The sequence below is a fragment of the Anser anser genome (assembly GCF_964211835.1).
Source record: "Anser anser genome assembly, chromosome: Z".
Classification (NCBI taxonomy): Eukaryota; Metazoa; Chordata; class Aves; order Anseriformes; family Anatidae; genus Anser; species Anser anser.
In genome coordinates, this window is record NC_139723.1 from 66,795,509 (window position 1) to 66,820,140 (window position 24,632).

The 24,632-nt window shown below is 40.9% G+C and overlaps 1 protein-coding gene across 1 annotated transcript in view; it reads right to left on the reverse strand.

Moving 5' to 3' along the window:
• Window positions 1-24,632, reverse strand: part of ZSWIM6 (zinc finger SWIM-type containing 6) — a 114,956-nt gene that overhangs the window by 51,361 nt on the left and 38,963 nt on the right. The window contains 1 exon segment of the mRNA XM_083816156.1: window positions 827-1,183. Coding sequence (XP_083672282.1) covers window positions 827-1,183 — 357 coding nt within the window.

Below are 24,632 nucleotides of genomic sequence, written 5' to 3' on the forward strand. Positions count from 1 at the left end.
ACTTAGGCTTACAGCACTGGTCACGTTGGAGCTTTTTATCAGGTGACCTTACAGGAACACAGGACTGTAAACTAGCTGGGTCAACTCAAACCCACAATCACTCGCTTGTACTTTACTGGGGTCCATACAAGGATCACCTCAGAAGCCCCAAGTCACACCCAACACCCTTTAAAAAAGGTAAGATGTTCAGCACAAGAAACTGAAAGCCATTAAAAATGTGTGTGACAGGAAGAGCAGAAAAGACAGACCTTTGCTGATTCTGTGGGCTGCTGCAACAGTAACCAGAAAAGTGCACTGAAATACAAGATTTGTATTTCTCCTAACTTCATATAAAAACAGATTCCTAAAGGATAATAAAAGTATATTTAATGTTCGAAACAGACCAGTAACACCTACTTGCTTGCATACCTTGCCATTAAAACAAAAATTACACAACAAAAACCTAGTAAGATTAGTTTAAGAAGAACAGAGTACCAAAAGATGCAGTCAGTAAGTTGGTTCTTTGAGCAATGTGGCTATACAAGGAAGAGCACTGACATTTTTCATAGCAGAAAAATACAAGCGTGAAGTAGATCAGGCCATGTTATTAACAGCACTGGAGACATCAAGCTCATTGCTTATGAATTCTTCTCTTTTTCCAAAAAGTTTTACTTTCTAAACATCTTGAAGTGAAGCTTCAACAACAATTCTCTTTTGTAAACATTATAGAATTGCAGAAGAACTCAGGCTGGAACGAACATCAGCAGGTCATATTCCTGAATGGCACAGAAATGTTCAAAACCAAGGAGGAAATGAGACAAAAGGAAGAACAAGCATCAAAACTTACCATGGACTTGATTGATTTCTGAATTCTGAGAAAGAATTTCATCTGCTAATTTTTGAGCAGTTGGCAAAACTTCTGTATGGTGCACTGTGATCAAATACTGTACAAATTTTTGTAGTTGGTCTCTGTTCATTTGAAAGAGTGTCTCTGAAATGGGAAGATGCAGTTTGACCTGATCTGGCTTGCGGATCCGGTATAAAGAGAGTGCCACAACGTGGGCACAGTAAAAGATGTCCTTGTTTCCACAGCTGCAGGTCACTGAGGTAATCTTGCAACGATCAAAGCTGATAGCTACATTGCAAACAGTTTCTGGCTCCGATTGCATTGCAGGCTCTGTCACTGTGCCACTCAAGTGGAAACCTGGGCGGGAAAAGAGAAAGAGCTTAAGTTATTGAGAAAAATACTATAATCTCATTATCAGTTACCTTTCATTATAAAAGTCAGCACAGTCATTATCTATTTCTTAGAAATTATGCATCTTAAAGTACCTGACTTTAATTATAAATATGATGAACTCTTTCATTTGTACATACCCTTTTCATTTCCAACAAAATCTAAGGGAGGTAAAAACCCAGTTTACAAGCCCTCTTTGCCGCTCTATCACAACGTTCATAAAAGCTTGACAGTGAGAAAAACATCTATTCGGTAACTGATAGCTGTGAAACTCCCAGTAGCTCAGCAAGTTGGCAGCAATTTTCCAAACCCTACACCAGGGAGATTGCACCTACCAGCAAATTTAACCATTCTCTCAATAAGCAAGAGGGAAGTAGTGCACTCTAGTGGCACGAACCCTAGTCCTAATCTCCGCTCTGCCACCGTTTCATTTACACAAGTCACTTAACCTCTTTGCTTTCAACTCTCCCACCACTAAGGTGATGCTAAAGCTCACTTACATACAAACGATGCAGGAAGGCTGCACAGCTCCTCGTAGATGGAAATTGCTGCAGTTACCAATACACAGGAAACCAGAGTTACAGCACTGAATGAGATGCACAAGCACCACAACAGGAGTCTGCATTATTAGTCTGTTTTCCAGTCAGCATGATAAAGCACAACGCAAAAGAACAAGGCTTTCTTATATACTAAGTCATGGTCTGTGACAATAAAGATGCCGCTGCTTGACAAACAACACATCTGAACAAACGTCTCAAACACTGTCCTCTAGAGATCAGACACAAATCCACCGTTATTTTTCCAAGATGAAGACTTATGCCTTGCTCTTAATACTGTCTCACTGAACAACAGAATTGGGGTGTTTCTTCCGGATTTTAGATAAGCATGACGTTGATCCTGTCTCAAGCATTAACGCAGAGGCATGGATGCACAGAAATACAACCACATCTCATACGCTGGATCAGTATTAAACTTGAACAGAGTGCATATAAAATCTGGAACAAGCACTGTAAGTGAGGTGTTATACATTAACTATTCATAATTGAATTAATATAAAACCACACCACTCGAAGTCCAAAATTGATTTAGGATTGTGAAACAAGAGAGTTGTAGGAAGCAGTATGACATAAAAATTATGTGGAAAAAAGAAACATATACATTGCTCTAGTCCAAATCTCCAACTGTTTTGAAAAAAAAACCTCTTCAAGTTACAGGAAATGAAGAGGAAAATCATTTTTTCCATTTGTTTATGCTGTATATTTCAGAGCAGGTTCTGCAGTCAGCATCACTGTTTGGATTACATTTGGCTGCAGCACTCATACCCTACCCTGAAGGAGGTCATCTGCACACACTAACCTAGACTTTGTGCGAGGATGTTTACTGGTTTAAGTGGTTAGAGTTGAAACTGAAGAGGCGGTATACTGTAAATACAGAGGGGAAGGGAAGGGAGGCTGAACAAGCCTGAGCATTTTGTTGTGTTGCTCCTGGCTCCCCTCAACACTTGCACAGAGAAGGGGAGTGGAGTTGCCCTCTTCCCTTTTGTTTTTAAGTAGTGGTGACTTGCTCCTGTAAGTGCACCCTCTCGGGAAAAAAAAATAAAATAAAAGACTTAAAACTTAGCCAGCTCTGTTTATATTTCAGATTAATTCCCAGTATATGAAAGATAGATTAGTGGTCTCAAAGAAATTGAATGGGTGAATTTTCTTTTGAATATCAGTTTCCTATGACACATACATAAAACTATTTCTCATCTATGAGCTGAGAAAAAGACTAACACTTGGACGCAGAAGAGGCTCAATCCCCCTCCTTCCTACTCTTCAATAAGCAGCTGAACTATTAACTCCTATGGAAAAATTTTTGTCGGTTCTTTTTCTATGAAAACAAACAGAAGACATGCCCAACCAGCTACTCCAGTAATATTACCACTTTTAATTTTTCACCCTGTAATTAAAACACTGAAAAGGTTAAAATTCCACTGGGATGTCCAGACATAGAGTCAACAGCAGAACTGCCTCCAAGTCCCTACTCATGAGCAGACACACACTGCTCCCTGCTCTCGCTCCACACAGGTATTTTGAGAATTCACTTTACAAGCAGCAACATTTATAAACAGAGATCCTGGTCTAAACAATGATGGCACTGACACAGCTGAGTTACCTAACCTTCCCTTCTTATGTTACCAGGATTTAACCAGAAAGATCAAACTGCCCTTGCAGCCGAAAATGCAGCAGCCCTGCATGAACTGTGTTGCAACGATGTACTATGCCTGGCAATTAGGAAGCACGATTTTTCTTTTCTTTAAATACTCCGAAAAAGGAAATTGTTGTTAATAAATATGACCTTTAAAAGGGTTTCAACGTGCCAGAAAATACAGTTCAGGAAATTTCACCTCTAAAGCCCTGGTAGGGCTGCTGTAATTGAACAGGGAGGGCTGTTCCCCTCCTGCAGACATAGCCTTAATCTTTTTTTTAACATAACCATCTAACAATCTCCAGACAAAGTATCAAAAGTTTGTAGCAGGTAGAAAATTGACTCATGGTGCTCTGCTAAAAAGCTTTTGTCAGCAGCAATTTCCAGGCTGCCAAGAAGAGAGATGTAAGGTGCTCCTTGAGGAAGGCAGAGGGAATCGCCTGTGCTGGGACTGGAAGGTACTGACATTTCACTGACAGATCCAAAGCAGCAGACAGTCTCTTCTGCTAAAAGCTGCAACCCCTCGCTCCAATAGGCATTCCTCTACAAAGAGAAAATTCCTCTCTTAATCAAATTTAAAAACCTTCGCTGGAAATATTTATCCATTCCACGGGGGGAAAAAAAGGTGCCAAGCAAGAACCCCCGTGTTTCACCTTTAAAATAGATAGCTCATTCATTATTATCTAGAGACAACAAAAGAGTTGCAGGCAGAAGAGGGTGTGCTCACTACAGAAGCTATTTATAGAGCACACGTTTCAGCTTTTCCCTTCAGCTGCTGCACTTCGAGATGTTTTAATGTTTTCAAAACAGCACGTGACCTGTAATTCAAGCTCTACTGATATTTTCAATATGCAGAGGCTTCGCATTTCAGAAAAAAATGCATTTAGAAAGCCGATGAGAGCATTAAGACAATGTATTAAAAGAAGCTCTTTCACAAAGGAATTTTGCTTCTGTTGAAAGCTCACCACAAAGACGATTTAGCAGCCAAAAAAATAATGCTTTCAGCTGCCGTACTTTTGGAAGGGGACGGTGCCAAAGTGCCATCAGGATGAAAACATTAAGAAGTTGCTGAATTTTACAAAGTAATATTTGCCAAAATCTGTTTGACAGCGTCCTATCTATTAACTAAAAACAGTCTGGGATTGTGGAACTGTCTGATAAATGAAAATTCACATTACTACTACGCAGTAGTAAGACCATACGTACAAACTCTCCAGATGTCTTTCTGAGGTTTGTCATGGAAAATAAATACTTTAGAACAAAACAAAGGAAACTTCAAAAAGTAAGAAAATAGAGAGGAGAAATGGGACGCACAGACACAGCAGCAGGTTGCCTTTCAGTTTCTCAAGTCAAAAGCAAATTTTGAAACAGCAAGTTCCACTATTCTAACAGGATAAGCAGCAAATCTACGGCACTAAATAAGCAACATCAATGAGGTCTCACAAAATTGTTTTCTACTGTCGCTGTAGGTTACAAAATCTCTTCTACAACATATCCAACTCCAAAGATGTGTTTTAAAGATAACAAGACAAGCAAAAACTACCAAGAACAACAAGCTATGTAAAATACTGAAAAATAATAGGAACTTTATGCTGAGATTTCAAGACATTGTGGCTTAAGGAAATAAAAGAAGAGTACAACATATGTTTTAAAGTAACTGTAAATAATAATTCAATCTAAAATCTTAGAACTGTTGGATATTTCTCTCAGTAATTTTGAGTTCATAATTCTAAAATGCTGGTGTAGACAGAAAAAAAAAGTAAAGAAAAAAGCCTCTTATGCAAGAGAACCTGGATCCATTTGTGATTCAGTCAACAATACAACAAAGCATTATAAAGCCAACTTTATTTGAAAAAATATTTTGAATAAAACTCAAAAAACTTTTTGGCTGACAATTCATAAATGCTAATAACATGAAATCAAAACAAGCACATTGACAGATTTAAATATAGGCTGTTCTTATGAATGTACACTAATAGTTCTTAACAAAATTTCTAAGAAAAAAATGAAATCTGCATTGCCTATATTAAAAATATATCGTCACTATCAAGAATTCTATCAATTAAAAAAAAAGACAACACTAATTTCACACTCACAGTAGAAAACTTAGATTGAAGTGCAAACATACATCACCAGTAGTACTATTTGTCCTTTACAGAAAATAGCAAAATATCAGAACAGGAAAATTTCCCAAATCTTGAAAAAGTGATTTTGAGTAGCTCGCTGTCACACACTTTTTGATAATACCATATACACCTCATCCAGTATTCATACAGTACCTTAAAATTAGCAAACACGCTACTAACTCTATTTGGAAACTGGAAGCATTCCTTAATGTTGTACCATGAACCCTATTTTCAAGCAGTTTACAAGTACCGTCTACATACACCTACTCAGTAAAACCCAGGAGCTGTTCCAAGCTCAGAGAAGAACAGACCAAGAGCTGAGGCTGCTTACAGAGTAAAGGAAAGCAAGACCTTGTTCAGAGAGCTTGGGGGTCTTTCAACAAGCCAGACCTACACTGGCAAATTCTGGTAACCAGAATCATGCCCTCTATCTCTAACAGCCATTTAAATGAACCTGCAGGCCTGCCAGCTAGGACTTATTTAGACTACTATACTACCTGGCATACATAATCACCACGTACAGTGAAAAACACTTCTACTTCATCATGCCTACAAAAGAACAGTAAGAAACGGGCAGGAAGAAACCAAATGAGGTTTAATAAGAGCAAGTGTAGTGTCCTGCACCTGGGAAGGAACAACCGCATGTATCAGTACAGGCTGGGGAGCGACCTGCTGGAGAGGAGCTCTGAGGAGAAGGACCTGGGGGTCCTGGTGGACGACAGGTTGACCATGAGCCAGCAGTGTGCCCTGGTGGCCAAGAGGGCCAGCGGGATCCTGGCGTGCATTAAGAGGAGCGTGGCCAGCAGGTCAAGGGAAGTGATCCTCCCCCTCTACTCTGCCCTGGGCAGGCCTCACCTGGAGTACTGTGTCCAGTTCTGGGCTCCCCGGTACAAAAAAGACAGGGATCTCCTGGAAGGAGTCCAGTGGAGGGCCACAAAGATGATACGGGGCCTGGAGCGTCTTCCCTATGAAGAAAGGCTGAGAGACCTGGGTCTGTTCAGCCTGGAGAAAAGAAGACTGAAATCATAACAATGTTTATAAATACCTGAGGTGTGAGAGACAGAGGGATTTGTCCAACCTCTTTTCTGGGGTTTGTGGGGACAGGACAAGGGGCAATGGCCACAAGATGGAGCACAGGAAGTTCTGCATCAACATACGAGAGAACTTCTTTACGGTGAGGGTGACGGAGCACTGGGACAGGCTGCCCAGGGAGGTTGTGGAGTCTCCTCTGGAGATATCCAAGGCCCGTCTGGACGCCTACCTGGGCAGCCTGCTCTAAGGAACCTGCTTTGGCAGGGGGGTTGGACCCGATGATCTTTTGAGGTCCCTTCCAACCCCTATGATTCTGTGAAATGCTTATGGAAAGTAGTTTCCAGCTATGCCCGTTAGCTATTTTTTTCACAACTTAGATCAGTGGTTGCATTTTTTTTTCCCAAGACAACCAAAAGTCTAAACTATGTTTACCTCATTCAGATTTTGCCTTTAAGAAGTGGTATTCCTCTAAGACGGCAAAGTAGCATCCTACAAAGTACAAAGTTCTGTATGAACTTTGGACCACTCTAAAAACAGATCAACAGCACGCTTTGAAATTATTTTGAAGTAAAACTTCACGTGCCGACACTCAGCCCAGAGGTAGCGTTAGTAGCCCACTTACAAACCAGAGAAACACCGATTTCAAATGGAAAATGCCTTCCCATAATAACACCTTAAATATGTGGGTGCAAAAGTAATGAGGAGTGCAAAAAAAAAGGATTAATTAACATGGGCAGTGCCTAAAATGATTTAGGTACGTAATGAATGCACAGGGTATAGAGTAACTTATGTTTGGGGAGTGCTGCTAGGACAAATTTGGCTTTACCATCGCACCCAAGCACTAAGAGATGACCAGCCACACACCTGCCCGGACTCGGTGACTCGTGTCAATGAAGACATCAGCCAGGATTTGATATTCCGGGGCTTTTGCATGCAAGGGGGAGCAGAGGCTGCGGCGCACAGCCCCACGCACCCGCCCCGCTGACAGCCCCAGTGTCCGCGACTGCTGGCGCGCCTCCAACGCCGCGTGCACTGTGCCGCTGCCAGGCGGCGCAGGCCGCTGATTTATTCCTCCTGAGGCTGCAAACGCAACAGTCTTATTTAAAGGCAGCCTTCCTCCAGGACTTCCTTCAGGAGCTCAAGCCTGAGAGTCACACATCTCTGCTGCTCAAATGCCACCGCTCGACGCTGCGGTCCGAGAGGGGTGACGAATGGCTGTGGACAGGCTGGGATGGGATGTGTCCACCCAGACCACTCTTACCTAAGGGAAGGGAAAGGCTGTTCACACAGCAAGTCACGCAGCAAAAAGCCTTCCCCAGCCCAGCGGCCTTATCAGCCCTGTTTTAAGACCAACACTGGCTACAGCAGCTCCTGCTGCCTGGAGTTGGAGCCAAAGAACCAAACCAAGCCTGCTCCCCTGTAAGTACAACCTCAAGGGTCCCCTGAAGTTCCACCACCAAATTCCCATAGCTTATAACTTTCATCCAATCCCACACAAACCACACGACCATGCTCTCAACAGCTCTGCCCACAGTCTCAGGTCACACCTCTGCAAATGCGGACAACCATCTGCACCCCAACCCATCTAATACATACATAATCAGCCCCAGTTTGCAGCATTACCTTTGCAGCCAAAGGAAAAGCAGCAAAGTCTTGGTGTAAATAAGAAATACCTTAAAAAAAAAAAGCACGCACCAAACCTAACAACAACAATGAAAAATCTCCTTCTGGACAGCGATAACACAGAAGTCTGCCTCTAGCACAGTGATGCTCAGATTACCATCTAGGACAATACAGCAAACAACGCTTATTGCCCACAGAGCAGCAGCAGAGCAGAAGCAATCAAGTCTCTTCAATTAAAGGTCGAATATAGCACAGAGCAACCTCTAGAACTGTGAACGCTGACGGATGCCTCTTAGGTAAAGAAGGCTGTCAATGGCTGCAGGCCACTCCAGCAGGTATAAAATACAAGTTTTGTGTTTTGTGTTGGGTTTTTTTGTTTGTTTTTGTTTGTTTTTTTTTAAGGGGTATCAGTTTAAAACAAACTTCACTTCTCTTTGCTAAGAGTTTAACAGATCCTCTCCCAGTACACCCTATCTGAAGAGCAAACAAACCCTTTTTTTTTTTTTAAAAAAAAAGCTCAGCATAACCCTGGAAATGCTGCAGTTGATGGGTAGAAAAGTACTGTTTACTGTGAGACACCAGCAGACAGGAGATTGATTTATATATCCGAAAATTCTTCCTGATATTATATCCCACAGAGATCATGTGATGGTTATTAACAAATTAAGAATGCCAAAGAAATCAAAAGCTTCATAGAACATGCACAAATTAACATTTTATGATTTATGATGCATGGAATATGGTAAGCCTCAAACTTCTGAGGGAGAAGTAATAGTTTATCTGAGCTGAGGGAAACTGGCTGGAACCATAATACAATAGCTTGCTGCAGTGAAAATGTGAAGTGGGAGTCATCAAACTAGACTGGCACTAAAGAAAAACTGGAAGTAAATTCAAAATGAAGGGTAAGGGGAAAAAAAGGGTAATTAAAGTGCAAGAATGTTGCTAGAGATGGAGCTATACTAACATAATTATGTTTTCAGCTCATCATGCTGTCCAGATACTCCTGCTAGTGTACACTACGATGTTTATAGGTTGTCATGGAATATAAATGTAGGCAAACAGCAGGCTCAGGTTTACACTCAGCCATAACAAAAGCTAGAAACAAAAGGTTAAGGTAGACTAATTATCTGCAGTTACATTTTGAGAAACAAATCTTCACTCTGTTTCACTACAAAGATATCTAGTATGGGGTAAACAAAGGAAACCAGGACAATGCAGGTGAACGTCTCAGGCCCTTTTTTGTTTGCCTTTTTTTTTTTTTGCAAAGGGAACAGATTGAGACAGCAGGATGTGCAAACAGTCTGGAAGGATCCGCATCCCAGGAACATGCTTTGGGAACCCAACAAGGACTGATTACTACCAGTCTTCAGAGAATCCTTCAGAGAATCAGTGGGAAGACATTTGTTGCTAGCTTTTGGGGAGGAATTCGCTCCACTGCGGCAGGCAGAAGCTGGCATCCCTCCTGCAGGAAGCAGGCAGCTGAGATTCATCTCCCAGCCCTGGCTATCACCCGAGGTGATGCTGCTTCAGCGCTTGCTGCTGCTTGGTTTTCACATCACAGCATTCATGGGGAGAAATTATGCTTATTTGCTACAGCACAAGTATAAGTATGGCAAATGGGAAAGTGACTGCAAATGAGGAAAAGTAACAAAACCAAACAAAGTTGAGATTAAACCTCTTGCTTTCTTTAAAATATCCTTACAGCAACACAGCAAGGAATAGGCTGCTCTTACATTCATGAAAGTAAATATTTAGAGAGTATCAGTTGTGTTAAGCAACTCAGAAGATGACTTGCTTGTCAAACAGATACAATACGGACATTTTTTAAAGTTGCTATTTACATTATTTTTGCTAAGAGGAGAAATTTTCCACATAACATGCCTACAGTTTAAGGCTTACTCTCAACTAAGAATCTTCTGTCTCCACTGAAAGGAAATAAGAGAAATTAAATCATCTCAAACTGAAGAAAACGTCCAGCGAGACCTGCTTGATTTGAAGGCAAGGAAAAGAAGGGAAGCACCCAGCTCAAAATGAAATTTTTGTTTTGAAAATTCCCTCTGTCAGTCCAACATCATCTCTGCTCTCCTCACGTTGAATGGGCTCAATGGATGCACTTTCCATACTCTTCCCCACTCTTTATCAGGCTCCTTTATCAGGCTCCACATCATCTCTTACTCAAACAGTGCCTCTGCATGGCTTTTACAAAATAAGCATGATCAACAGCGCTAAGTCCCACAGTGGATAAGATCGAGTGCCTGAGCCCAGGCTAAAGAAGCCCCAAAATCTAAACTGAAGAGCAATTGTCTACACTGCTTTTCAAAGGCAAACTGAGTTGAACTCATGCATGCCACAGAACAGCACAGAGTTTCATCAGAAAAGATGGGTGAATACAAGAAAGAAGGGCCTTTAAAAACCACATCCTGCTTGACTCATAACACTGCTTTATCATCAGGAAAAACTTATTTCTCATCCTCTTGATAAAGGCTTGATCAAACTGCCACTGCATTTAATGGGAAGTGGGTAAAACCCTAAAAGGAGGACGACACCGATCACTAATAGAAACCTGGGAAGACATTTTTAACAAGATTAGAAAATGATTACTTCCTGAAAAGAGCAAGTCTGGATTTCCATAAAGGTGCTTAAAGTTTGGGAAAACCCAGCACAGGATGTCTGATACACAGGCATCCCGCAATAAAAAGCATTTAGGTCATCCCAACAGCATAAAACATTTATCTGATAAAGCAACTTTAGGCTGTACTCAAACAGTTCAAGTTTAAGCTATGCCAAAACACAAGCCTGTATATTTCTGAAACTGCGAACCTTCCATCAGGAAATGGTATACTTGGACTAAAAGAGGAAATTACCACTCCCATTTCCATAACTAGTTGTGGAATAAATTCTTTTGTTTAAAATGGACAAAAAAAGGAAAAGTCAGTGGTACACTTCTGCCAAACAAAAAATAGCATTCAAACTTCCAGAAAGTAAGAGAGTCCCTAAAGCCTTTGTTTATTCTCTCATTTGTATATTAAATAGTCAAAAACTTTATTCTTAGCATTTACAGTTTTTTATTGTTTTAACTTTATTTACAACAAGTGTTTACATATTACTGCTAGAGTCAGGATGTTCACTGAAATCCTGTTTATTCGTAATCAAAATGGAAGGAGAAAAAGAGGTTTTGAACTGCAGGAACAACAGTCGTTATATAGGACTTCAAGAGGGGCTCAGCTCATTTTGGACTGTAAATTTTACAAGATCAATGTTTTCAGCAACATCCTCTGGTCAGCAGAGCATTACGAAGGACTCCAGCAAAAATAATGAAGTGCAACGTAGTATTTCCTGACAAAGCAGCAGAGAAAGGGCCACTAAAACCATAGTCTTGAAAGAGTTCCAGGATGAGTCTAAAACAACACCAACATCACATATGAGTCACCCTTGCATGGCTGAAGCCAGCCTGAGGGGTCCAGCACGATTCTTTTTTCTAGCTGTCCAGGAAAAAACAATTTGTTTTTGTCCCAAAAACAAATTGAATCCTGGGGAACTGCTGTAGTAAAAATAAAAGTAAAATTTACAAAAATAAAGGAACATGAGAAGGTCACCTATACCATAAATCAGAATATCCCTGATAACACTGTCACCCAGCCTAAATCCACACAACAGGTGGACACAGTGCATGAAAACAGGTTCTTGTGATTCACAGTTTTATCCATAGATGTGCACCACCTCTCTCCAAAGAGAATGTGGAAGGATCTTTTCTTCATGCAGGAACACAAGAATTTTAAATGCATCAAAAACTTTGAGTATAACTTGATTACCTATCTTTTTGTTTTTATAAAATATAAGTATCTGTCAGTCAATCAAAAACTATGTGCATTCCCAGGCAGCAGTTTCTTGGCATCTCTGATCTCTGGGAGCCACATGCACAGCAAGCACTTGAAACAGGTAAGGGGCAGGTGTGTGCAGGGTGGGGGGCCTGGTGAATTATTTTTTTTTTTATTGACTAAATGAAACCTTTCCACCACATTAGCACATTCAGAGCACAAAGCTGCTTCTCAAACAATGCAGATAAGATTAATGTGCAATTTTCTTTACCAGGTAATTTAGGAGCCCACCCCTTCCTCTATAGCCACACACTAATTCCCCTTGAATTAGCAAGGCATACCATTCTTCCTTGCCAGTGCCAAGAAATACTTAGGAATATTTACCTCTAACCTGCAGCACCCACAGGTTTAACAAGCTATAGTTATCCTGACTATTAATAAGATTCTAGATAGTACTTTTGCACGTACCATGTTATCCAAGCCTCTACTAACGTGCATAGGGTTGAACAGTAAATTAAATATGTAACATATACATATTTAATTAGAACCTCACACCCAGAAAATCAAAACTTTCCAGCCAACACCACAGATGGAGATACTAAAAAGTTAGGAAAGGCAAGAGAAAGCAGGAAAAAACTGCACAATCAAGAAAGCAAAAAATTCCATGATAAAGTAAAGAACAAAACAATAAAAGGAAAGAGGACAAATACAGCTAAGCACTCTAATTTATCTTTCAGATTTATTACCGAGTTACTGGAATTGTGGTTTGACCTCCAGACTGGGTTTTACAGTATGAAAGGTATTAGAATGAGTACCCCAACAAAAAGCACTTCTGGTAAGATTTTTATTTATAACTTTCACTGCAAAGCCAAGAAACACCTTACAACTATCTTTAACAAAGGAAAAGGAAACGATCACAAAACCACCATCATTTATTTCATTTTTACAGCGTATTGTAGAGACAAAAACAAGGAGACAGAAGACCAAAACCTCAAGGACAGCAAGTCTCTCCAGCTGCCAGTGAGCCAACCAACAAGCTGCTTATATGCAATGAAGAAGTAAATCCTCTTTGTGCTGGTAAGGTTTCTCTCTCCTTCCCAGATCCCTGGGTTCCCTTGCCATTTGTTTTTGGACTTCAGGTTCTGATAAGTTATCTATAGAACAACTATTAGCATGTGTGATAAGCTGTTAGGGGGTGGAAGGGGGGTTAATGCTTCATTTTGTTGGCTTTAGTTGTCTGCTAAAATAGTCAAAGGTTAGGCTTGCTGATGAACATGAAACCCAATCCACAAGACCATGTACATTGTTAATTGCCCCAGTTTTGCGTCTCAAGGTTGTTTTGTCTATTTTACTTATCTCAAACTACACATTGGCCTTGCAGTGGTATTAAATTTCTTTTCTGATACAGGTCTCATGCCTACAAGGTGTATCTTTTGCAATAGGAAAAGGTTCTCTCATGTTTCCTATGTTTGTGTTTATTTTTTAAGCTTTCATCATAACCTACATTTAAAATAACCAGGAAAGAGAGGACGACCATTCCAAGCTCTTGAAGAAAAAGATGTTTGTATGAACTCTGATAGACTGGCAAGTAAACACCGAAAAGGGTGCCCTTCACTTGTAGAAAAGCTGAACAGTTGTTGGTACTCTTGGTACTAATGGTTTAAAAACTGTTTTGGGGTTAAATTCAGATGAAATTCAGCAGTAAACTGCACTATTATTTTATACCATTGTCACCTGCCTAATGTTGTTATCACAGTATACTTTCATAACAAGATTGAGACAAGGTAACATATAAATTACTTAAGAGCAGTGTCCAAGACACCCCTGTATTTGAAGTATTTAAAGGCAGAAATAGAACAGGGTTCAATTCTATATACAGCCTCTGTTAGGATGATGAAAATCAGTAAACTTGGGCTTTTAACTTTTACTACTGTCAATATCCCAGCTCTCATCAAAACAAACTGAAATAATTCAAAGTCAGGCCCCTTACATAAAAGGCTATTGATTTATTTCCTTTATACTTTAAATGGTTCAGAAGAAAATTAAAATTCATAGAAAGAATACCTTCAGTCTTGTTCTCTTCAAGAACGTGCCCATTTCTCCTGTAAATCTCCCCTACCCTCTCACTTGGCAGAGTAATTCAGAGGAAATAGCTGGGTACTATACCAAAGTAATTCAGTTTTTAAAATTGAAATACCCCTTCCCCCCCCCCCAGCAATACATCCTGGCCCTTATCAGTTAAATGGGAAGGAAAAGAACTGTTTAGCTAGCATCAGGCTTCTAGAAGGCTGACCACTCCATGATTTAGTTTACTTTTATTTACTGGAAGGGGGTTTAAGTATATCATTCTCTATACCAAGGTGGATTAGACTAAGCAAGGATTACTGCTCCCTACACCCGTTTTTTCCTGTTTACTTATCCAAACAGAAGGCTTCTTCCTCTGATAAGGACTGAGACACATCAGGAGATGCAAGCGCTATTGGCCATTTCCTTAAAAATGGAGATTTGGACTGCCTTTCCTTTCTGCAGTCCAAGTCTCTGGAACAGAGCTGCAACAGATATCCAGACAGTGCCTGCCTCCCTTCTTTTACTCTCCAATTAAGTCTTAGATGTTCAAATTCGTAGACCTAAGCTTGCTCCTAACAGGCAACAACGATAATTTAAGGCTAAAAGTCACCTTCCTACATGAATATCTGACCACTACACCAAGTATTTTCAAAATACTTTAGAAGCACAGCATATATCAGTAATAAGCCTGGTTAATTAAGCTGGAATACCCAACGCTTGTTGACCCCCGCTTATGAGCAAGAAACCCCTATTTCTCACCTCTTGCAGGACAACGCCAAGGGGGCGTTGGATTCAGTTGCTGGCTGAATCTTCTAACCCGTGACATACGTCAATTGGATCAACAAGCGTCCTCCCATGCTCTGCAAGAGGGATGAGGGAAAACACCGCTCACCTTTTCAGTACCAATTCTCGGGGACGTGTTTGGTTCTGTTTATTTCATCTTTTGGTTGCACGAAAAAACATACAGAGACAAGACATCCAATGCCTCAGAAGAGGCACCGAAACCTACCACCTTCTCCTCCCGGCAGCAGGCACTTCGCAGGCCAGCCCGCCTGTTTGCAGCAATACATCCTCGGTTTGGCTACGAAGTAACAGATGAGCATCCCTCTTTATGGATCTACCCCCAAGAGCTCTGAAACGTTGCTCCATTAAAAGCACATCACAGCACATCCTGCTGGCTGTGGTTGCTGGAATATTCCCCCCCCTCCCCGATCCCCTCCAGTCTCTCATGGACTATAGAGCCGAAATTAGCTATTCATTACGTGTGAAGGAGTCTCACATAGAGCAGCACCCTGCTGCGAAAGACTGCTACTTTACAAGGCAATTTCAGAACTGCAGCATCTGCTACCTTACTAATATGTATATTTAATGCTGCTGCACAATGTGCAGAATTATATGCTGTTCATTGCCTGTTTGTTCAGATATTATGTACTCTTAAGCAGCATTATTCCCTTTGAAAAACATTGTACTTCTTATTAGGCCTTCTCCCTGGTGTGCTTTGTAAGGGAGTCCCAAATGAGCAGCTCATAGGCTATTCTAGATCGAAAAAGCCCATGACTCAGGGTGAGGCAACTAATTGTGACAAGCAACTACTAATATAACACGGTTTATTTCTTGGGTCTCACTCCCTGGTGTATAGTCTTATATCATTTTGATATGAAGGGAAGTAGAAAGGGAATCATCTCAAAAACTGGTGGGAAACCTGCTCCAGGTTATCCTTGCCGTTGGAAATATGAAAACTTGTATTAGAGCAGTGGACTTTCAAAAGATTTTATTCTTTCTACTAGAGGATGCTCCAAGTAGTAAGTTCTGTTGCATACAGTTATTAATAGCTTTGTTCACGATAGCAAATGACTCCAACAGAAAAAAGTTTTAAACCAGAGAAGTGAGGCTTTTGGGGTCAGGTATTGGACTAGTGCATGCAAGATGTTCTACGTCTTTCAGTAAAGGCTTCAGTATGATCCAATGCCAAGTGTCTTCTTTAAGGCAGTGTCATCACCTTTCCCTGCATCTAACTCAGAGAGAACAAGGGTATGAATACGGTTGTTCCAGGTAGCAAAATGATTGACCATTGGGTCTAGGGAGCACTAGCATATACATGGTTTGCAGCTCAGCTTTTGACTTTTAATTACATTGCTTCCAGAACAGCCCAAGCAAAGGCTGGTAAAAAACTACTCTGCTACACTTAAGTGATGCCCTCTAGGAAACAGTACTTCAAATTTGCTTTGGAGCAAGACAAGATAATCTGCTCTCTGTTGGAGGGTGAACGTAAGGCAAGGCAAAGGGCATTCCAATACGCTTAGCTAAAACGAGCTTTATCTCAACCAGACGCTCAGGATTACCCATTCAGACATTTGCTCTAGAGTTAGTTTTCAGATCTTTTTGACGTTAGATTTGGGGGCTATGACAACATGAAAGTATCCCCACAGGCTGCTTGAGGACGTTAAAAGAACAAAACTCTAGCTGGTACATTCTCCTCCTTCAAAGCTGCAAATAAATCTGAACATGAGAAAAAAAGCAGAGGCACCCCTTGTTGGCCAGACAGAACCTCAACCTATCTGCTCTTATCTGCTGTTAGCATGTGACAGTCAAATGACCCTTTGTTTTCATGTGAAACCACGTCCAAGGCTTCCCTATTCCACCCTTTCCCCCCCATTTCTATTTACACAGCAGGCCAGCCTCATTCCTGAGGAAGGAGAGACTGCAGCGGACTGAGGCTGCTGCTCGGCGAACGCTGTAGCATGCGACCCAGCCGCTGCCCTGAGAGCCGTGGGAAGGGGAGCATGAGGCACAGCCGCCGCACAGCTTGGAGTGGGCAGCGGGGTGAATGAAGCAGGCTGCCCTCCGCTCCGTGCTGCTCAGCACCGCGGCCAGGACTGCGGATGCGGAGAAGGCTGTGCCAGGGAGGGCCAGCGGGGAAGACCAACATCCCCGCTACACGTCCCTGCAGATACACGCTGCTCGCACGCAGCCAGAAGTGGAAAAACACCACTTAATCCTTTCCGTTCTGCATCTGCCGAAGACAGTGCTAAGAAACATGAAGCATATGTATGTGTTTTGCGCTCTTATGGGACATACAAAGTCTCTTCTAAAAGCAGTAAGCCAAGCACTCCCTTCAGTGCTCTCCAGACGATGAGGATGGATGAGGCCTAGACAAAAAGCAAGACCAGTGGTAACCCAATCTGTGAGGAAGGCCAGTCACAACTACTATCGTGCACGTAAGGGTGAACACGAAACCATTCCTTGAATGAATTGTGCTAAATTCTGGAGGAAAAAGATATATTTCTTCCACAACCAGCATATTTAACAAATAGATGCCCTGCTAGTCCCTATGAAAGGAAACAACCTGTAATACCAAAACCATGAAGCAGAAGCAAGCCTCCTCTAAAAAAGGTTATTTTTTTTTTAAATCTATTATCTACAGAAAATTCATAAAGTAGAAAATAGAACTGTTACATTCTGGATTTGCAAACTTAATATGCTTTTAAAATATTCCTGCCTGAGATAAGACTGGTCTAGACAAAAAGTACGTTCTTTTTAAGAGTCAGGATGTTGCAAGTTCACACGTTGTTTTGAAAGGTGATATTTGCTTTTTGTGTGAGAGGGCAATGCAAATTCCAAGCCTTCTAGACCATGAAAACCAATAGAGGATTGAAGAAACCACCTTTTAAAAACAGGCTAATTCTTCATTTCCGGAAAAAGCTAAACCAAAATAAAAAAGTTGTTACTTCCCTTCATCCTGAACCTTTATATCTTCTCTTCAGTCTGCCTTCCAAACAAATAAGCACTAGAGTAGCCACAATCATCATTTTTATCAGGTGAGTTTCAGGGACTTTGTTTTCAATCTAGCTGTCCCAGAAACCTTATTGTTTACCACATCTAGACATGGAATTTTTATATGAACTAATTTTTATTACCAAAGTTTTTCTGAGAACACTGGTAGGCTCTACTGCTGTAACAAAATAGTGGTTTGGTAAAAGGAGTAATTACCTTAAAGCTGTTCTATGATCTAACCAGCTCAAAAACAAATATTACCTGTAGTTATTCTTTCAGAGTTAATATTGAAATCAGTGGTAAAACTTACTAAAAGAAACTGCTGAACTCTTTTTTTCCTTAATTGCCTGTTAAGCAAGAAAAAAGCCTTAATAAGAAGAAAACAAAGTTTATTTTCAAAGTTTATTTTGATTCAGAGCTCCTGGCCTGAAGTTCTCCAGTAAGAAAACTCCTTTCTTAAAAGCTGAGGAAACCTCCCTTCTTACTGTTCTTTCAGGGTAATAAGCAGGGAGAAAATGCCTAAAATATCACCAAGTACCTGTGCCTCCAACCATCTAATGAAGTTTGCTTTGTTTTCCTGAGGACTCCAAAGGCGGTGCTGTAAGGAAGTAACTCACTGCACCACTTGGGTAGTTATACACCATTGACCCATTCCACAACCACTTCAAAGGACAGAGAAAAAGCCTCCAAAACACCAGAGGCATTTTGAGCACTACAGAATATGATTTACACGCCTAATCCACAAAAATCATTGGCACTGCTCTGTGTGCGCACAGAGGGGGTTAGGGGGTGCGTATTTCCCCCCTTTATTGTGGATTGAGCACCACTGTGTAGACGAAAGGTGTCTACACCGGGAGGTCAGAGAGGGCTAAGCCAGAGGAACACTGAGGAACGCACACTCAACACATCTGCAACATATTTACAGCAGGATGAAAAACATAAATTCGTATGCAAAGCTTCCGCAGTCAAATGGGTAACCCGGGGAGGTCAGACGTGAAGGCTGCCTAAGTCCAGCAGAAGGGGTGCTCGCAAGGAAGACAGGAGAAGTACCGAAGCTGCTGCTCCTGGAGTAGTGAGCTGCAGAACACGTGGGTTACGCCTGCCCCAAGGAAGACCAGTGCATGAGAGAGAAACAGGCAGTCTAGACAGGATGGGGTGGAGGGGGGTCCAGCTTGTTTGCTTCCACTCCTTCACAGTGAAGAGCTCTCCCACATCAAAAGGCTAGGAAGCAGCGGGCAACGCAGCCTTGCAGGAAGACCTACCCCGTTTCTTAATAATGAAAGTCTGCTGCCATTTATTGATCATCCTTAGTCATAGCACAGGTTAGAAAGAAAGTCCTAGAGAAGATTATTTTGCCACTTAATACCTCAAGGATCATGTTTTCCTGTGGCTGTACCACCAATGTTTGAATCTTATCCACTATCTCCCCAAAAATCTCATGTTTGCTAAGTCTATGCTAAGAATCCTTCAACCTAGTCCACAGCCTTTTAGAAGCTAGGGGAAAAAAAACAGTAAGCCGACTATTTTAGAAACCATTACCAACAGACTGAAAATAGACAAAGAACAGCAGGGTACTCTGGATGCTGAAATCCTGGGAGAAAAAAAAAGTTTTCCTTCTTCATTCAGGAGCAGCTCTTCAGTCATAAGGCAGCTAACCAAGTATACCAAGTTTTACCCTTCGAATTAAGAGCACGGAATAAGGGTGAGGAAAAGACCTATTAAAAAAAATTAGGTCTTCAAGAAACCAGAAATTATTTGAAACATAGTATTAACAGTTGTTTAAAATATGCATAAGTGGGTTTGGAATGGTTATCCTTATTTAGAGCAGGAGCACATCTGTTTGTGTGTAAGTAAATACAGTCTGACAGCAATTTGGATCATCTATCAGAAAGAATCAACTGCAAGTTTAATAAGCATTATTTGCATTCTACATAATAGTCTATTTGTTCCTTCAAGCCATTGCAGTGATAACACATTTAAAGTCTTCCACTGTGTACTAAATCTAAGGTACCTAGGCAAAGCACGGCATATTCCAGTTGGATACTTCCCAAGCCATATCGCTCAACTTTTTAAATATTACTGCCATCTGGCTACTAGGCTTTGTTTACCAAAACAGTAGCTGTGCACACATTGTTACAGCAGCTGTAGTCAAAAAATTTAAGTAATACCATTTGGTTAAGTTACAATTCATACTAAAAAAAAATACAAAAAACTCAAACAATTCTATCAAATGAGTTACCATTGTAACTAGAAAAAATAAATACACGTGGCTTTATGTTTTGATTTCTTTCCCGCTTCAGTGCTCTAAGCTTCTTCAGCTTATTTCCCAACCCCACTGACATAGGAAAGAAGTAACAGCAACTGAAGAATTTAACAAGAACTAAATAGGTAGCCTCGCTTATTATCTGCAATTTCCCTGTAGATAAGCACTGGTGCTATGTAAGTAGGATGCTGAAATGCTGCTGTACTGGTACCTCTGGGTCATTCTTGGGGTACATCTCAAGTCACAGGATGTTCTCAGTGATACCCCAATACCACGTGGTTCACAGGCTGAAAGTTCGGATAAATTCCAGCAACTCTTTCCGGTGTCTAGGCCACACTGAACAAAATAAATATTTCAATTATGACTAATCTGAAACAATGCACAATGAAAGCTGGGGAAGTCTTGGGAACAGTGGGAATATTTAAATTGGAGAAGAGCCTGTGGGTTTTTTTCCTATTCCTAATTACAGTACGTTGTATTAATCAGGCCTGGAAACCACAAACCCAAGGCTCTTTGTGACCAAGTTGTCATAGCAGCACAAAACACTCTCAAGGCCAAACAGGTGAAGATGCATTTTCAGAGGCTTACTACGGGGATATCCTATAGGTACACAGCACAGAGGAATTCCGATCTTTAAAAAAGCTGTGGCTTCAGAGAGCCAATATCCTTGACTGGATAAAAGCCAGTGATGATGTAACTAAAGTAGAGTTTCTTTTTTAAGTTATGCGCTGCTTAAAGCCTCGTCTAAAGCTCCATCCAGATACCTATTCATTTCAATACTCAAATAACCAAACATAAGAGAGTCTAACAGTTGCTTAAAATATGCACAACTAGATTTGAAATAGTTGTAACCAATTTAAAGCAAAAGCACATGTGTTTGTGTGCAAGAAAATACAGTCTGACAGCAATTTGGATCAACTACCAGAATCAACTACAAACTTAATAAGCTATGGGATAATTAACAAGCGCAGTTCGTACTTATGTGAATATGTTGAGCTACATGCCGTTGGCCCAGGTTTTGCACCAGCAACTCAGTATGAGTTTGGTGCATGCATATGCGTTCCTCACAGCAGCCACTGCTAGTTCGTACATCTGAACGAAGGCTGCAGGCTGATAAAGTGCTCTGCAGTCCCCAACAGCTCGGCAGACCCATTTTGCAGGCAGTAAAGTAGAAAAGGGGTCTCTGTTCTCATCCGGAGAGCAGAACAGTGTGTGCTACAGTTTGTTCACAAGATGATGTTTTATAAAGAATTCAGTGTTTTGGGAAGCAATAATTAAGCATTTACTTCTGCAAGGAAAGAGATATCACTTCTCACAGTGACTGGGGTTATGCTCTGGTCCACCACGACTGACACAGGCACAGCATCACACCGAATTTCATTCTGAGCAGATTTGAGTGCTTTATACAAGATTTCAAGCCATCTGAGCAGTTTTCCCTTGCTAGGGAATAGTATCAGTTTTGACTTGACCAAATAAAAAGTGTGATTAGAACAAAACAGAAGGCTTTAGAAGACAAAACATACATTTGATTCATAACCAGTCAGAAAGAAAATCACCTAACTGTGAGAAAATCATGCAATACGAACGGAAATCTGCAAGTCTATCAATGTAAAATACCATCATGAATGGATTCTGACATGCCAGAAAAATAACCATTAGAAAGTATATATGAGCTTATAGGCCAAGCAGATAAACCAAGAAGTATTTTTTTTCTTCTTCCCATTTTATAGGAAACAGACGTTAAGGAGGTCATCTAAAAAGAAAAGCTGAAGAGGCCACATTACGTTTCCTCAAATGTTTTGGTAACATACCACTTATTTCATCCCATTAATAAAATAAGCCCTAATATGAAAGATTCAAGTAATCAAATATTAATGAACAGTAGTAACACAATCCTCAGACTTTATAGCACTGCTCAGCTGCTGTGTATTTTTGAAAGCTGGAACAAATTTTAGAGTTGGATATTCCTTCTTTGGATGTGGGTGTAAGCAATGAGCAAAACAGAAAATGTAATTAAGAAAAAGCAGACAAGATAAAACAACTGCAGCACCAGATTACTACTCCTTAAACTTTACTTATCTCCTGGAGAAGTTTACTACTGTGGTGCTTGCTACAGAAACATTCAATTCTTTCAGGAGATTATTTTCAGACTCCACAAGCACATCTAGCAGAGAGGAATGGTATTCCATTACCAAGCGTAGTTCAGTTTGGTTTTTTTTTTTGGAAAAACATAGAGAAAAGAATGCATTACCTAGTATAAAGACATACTTGTTTTTTGGTATTGCCTTATACCTTCAATCCTGACCTTTTATGCACTTATGTTAAATCTTATAATGACAGAGCTGGCACTGATGCATGAAGTGTTTTTCCCATTCGTATAACATACTTACACAAGTCTAGTCTCAATTAAACTCCTGTGAGCTACATAATGTATACTGAGTTTTTAAATCTGACCTCCAAGGCCTATACTGCAACCTAAACACTTAAATGAAAGGTTTCAAGCAGCAGTAATGGTTTTGTTTCTCTCCTCCCTTCCCCCTTTCAGTTTTGTGAAAACAAGAAATCCTCTTGTAATGCTCCTCTCTGCTTCTGACCCACACCTAACTGCTTTTCCACTGCTAAGTAATACCAGCTGGGGCAGCTACAGATGAAAGCATTATTCACTTGCCCTGGGCTTCAGAATCTCAAGTCTATGGTTCAATTTGCACAGGTTGTCTAGATTCCATCACCATCTCTCCAATGATGCATACACATCTAAATTCAAATGTAGCATAGGCCAAAGTTTAATTTAATGTTGTTGAGAAGAGGGAGGCAGAATTGTTTTGAAATTCTCCCCTGAAAAGCAGCCTGTTGTATTAGAACAAAGCAGCTTGTTTCTATCGTTCCTTTGTTTGACAAGTTTGGGCTGGTTAGAAAGGTCATTTATGCCTCAAAGCATCAAATTAACATTTGAGGACATGAATTTTAAAAATGGCTATTTGCTTCTGCTCTCCGAATTGCTAATGCTTTAAAAAAAAAAAGACCTAGCCAGAGTCCAAAAGGAAAGAGCCTTTTCCTCAGGCAAACTAGGCATTGATTTTCTGTCCATGCCAGCACAAGCTGACTATATCTTAATTAAACCTCACAAATTAAGCAGGTAGTTGAAATGGTGTCAAATAAAAACTCTGTTTAATTACTGAAGAAATACTTTTTGGCATATCACATACAACTTTCTCCCCCCCCCCCCCCAGGTAAACCCAATACTCATAATGTGTAATCCCCACCAACAACAACTACTTCCAGGCATGCTTCATGCTGACTTGGAGTCTTTAGCACACTACTGCTCTTCATGGTAGCCCTGGTTTTAATAAACCAAGTCTCCACTCATAACTCAAATACAATTATTTATAAGCATTGGGTTAAGAAAAAAGCCTATGCGCTTTTAAACAAGATAGCCAAAAGCATTTGGGATCAACTTCTCTAAACATTAGGCCTTCCATTCCCACCTCTAAAAGCACCTGTGGATTTAATGAAAACCTTCCCAACTAGCAACACCTCAATAAAAGTTGCATTTCACTGAAAACCTTAGAAGCCTACAAAACATCCACAAACCCACAAATATTTCTTCAAAGCCAAACGACGCTGAACTCACGTTATTCCAAACAGGTACACCTTCAGCAAAAGCTTATACCTGGTCACTTGGTTTCCCCAGCTCCCCGAAATCCGTTCAGCTGCATTGCATTTATTTTCCCCTCCCAGTAGATGGAGACAGGAATACAAACTGCAGATAGAGCTCCCAGCCATAGGCAGGTCTTGCTGGCTAAGGGGATTCTAATTTTAGGCAATAAGGCCCGAACAATGGCAGCACCAGCTCGACTCTGGCAGCCCGCACAACAGCAGCTGGCAAAGCCAATGCCAACAAAGTTGTTTCGAAGAGGTGGGGCGGCAGGAGGAGCCCAAGGTAGCGCTCACACAGTGTGTTTGTATTGGCAACCTCCCTGGGAAACGTCCTCGCCTGCCAAAAAGAATCACCCAGAATTCACCAGGGATTGCTTCTTAATGCTCCATTCAAAGGGGAATTTTTTATTTATGGAGAACAAGCCTCACACACGGTAAAAACTTTAAAGAATTACCCGAACCTTTCGGTCAAAGAGAAGCACGTCTGAGCTCTTTCACAGTCTGGGTGTTTCAGAGCCCAGGCACCACCGACCAAACCCAGCGAGCCAGTTCCAGCCTCGCAGAAACTCAAACACTCCACGCTATCTCAAACAGACACCACTCAGCTAGAAATCAACTCCTTAGTATACAACTCAGTAGTACAAGCTCTGTGACAGAGTAATCTGTAGCAGCAACAACACTGCCTACATGTTGCTAGGCACTAGTTCATAGTAAATACAATTGTAAATTGCTAGTACAAAAACAGCTGTTATTTTGAAGACAGCAAAAAACTGAGACAACAGATCCTTACGCAGGCAAGGGAAGTCAGTTTTCTTCATGTTTCCAACTGTGAAAAGTATTTCATTGTTTTATGCTAAAACAGGGAA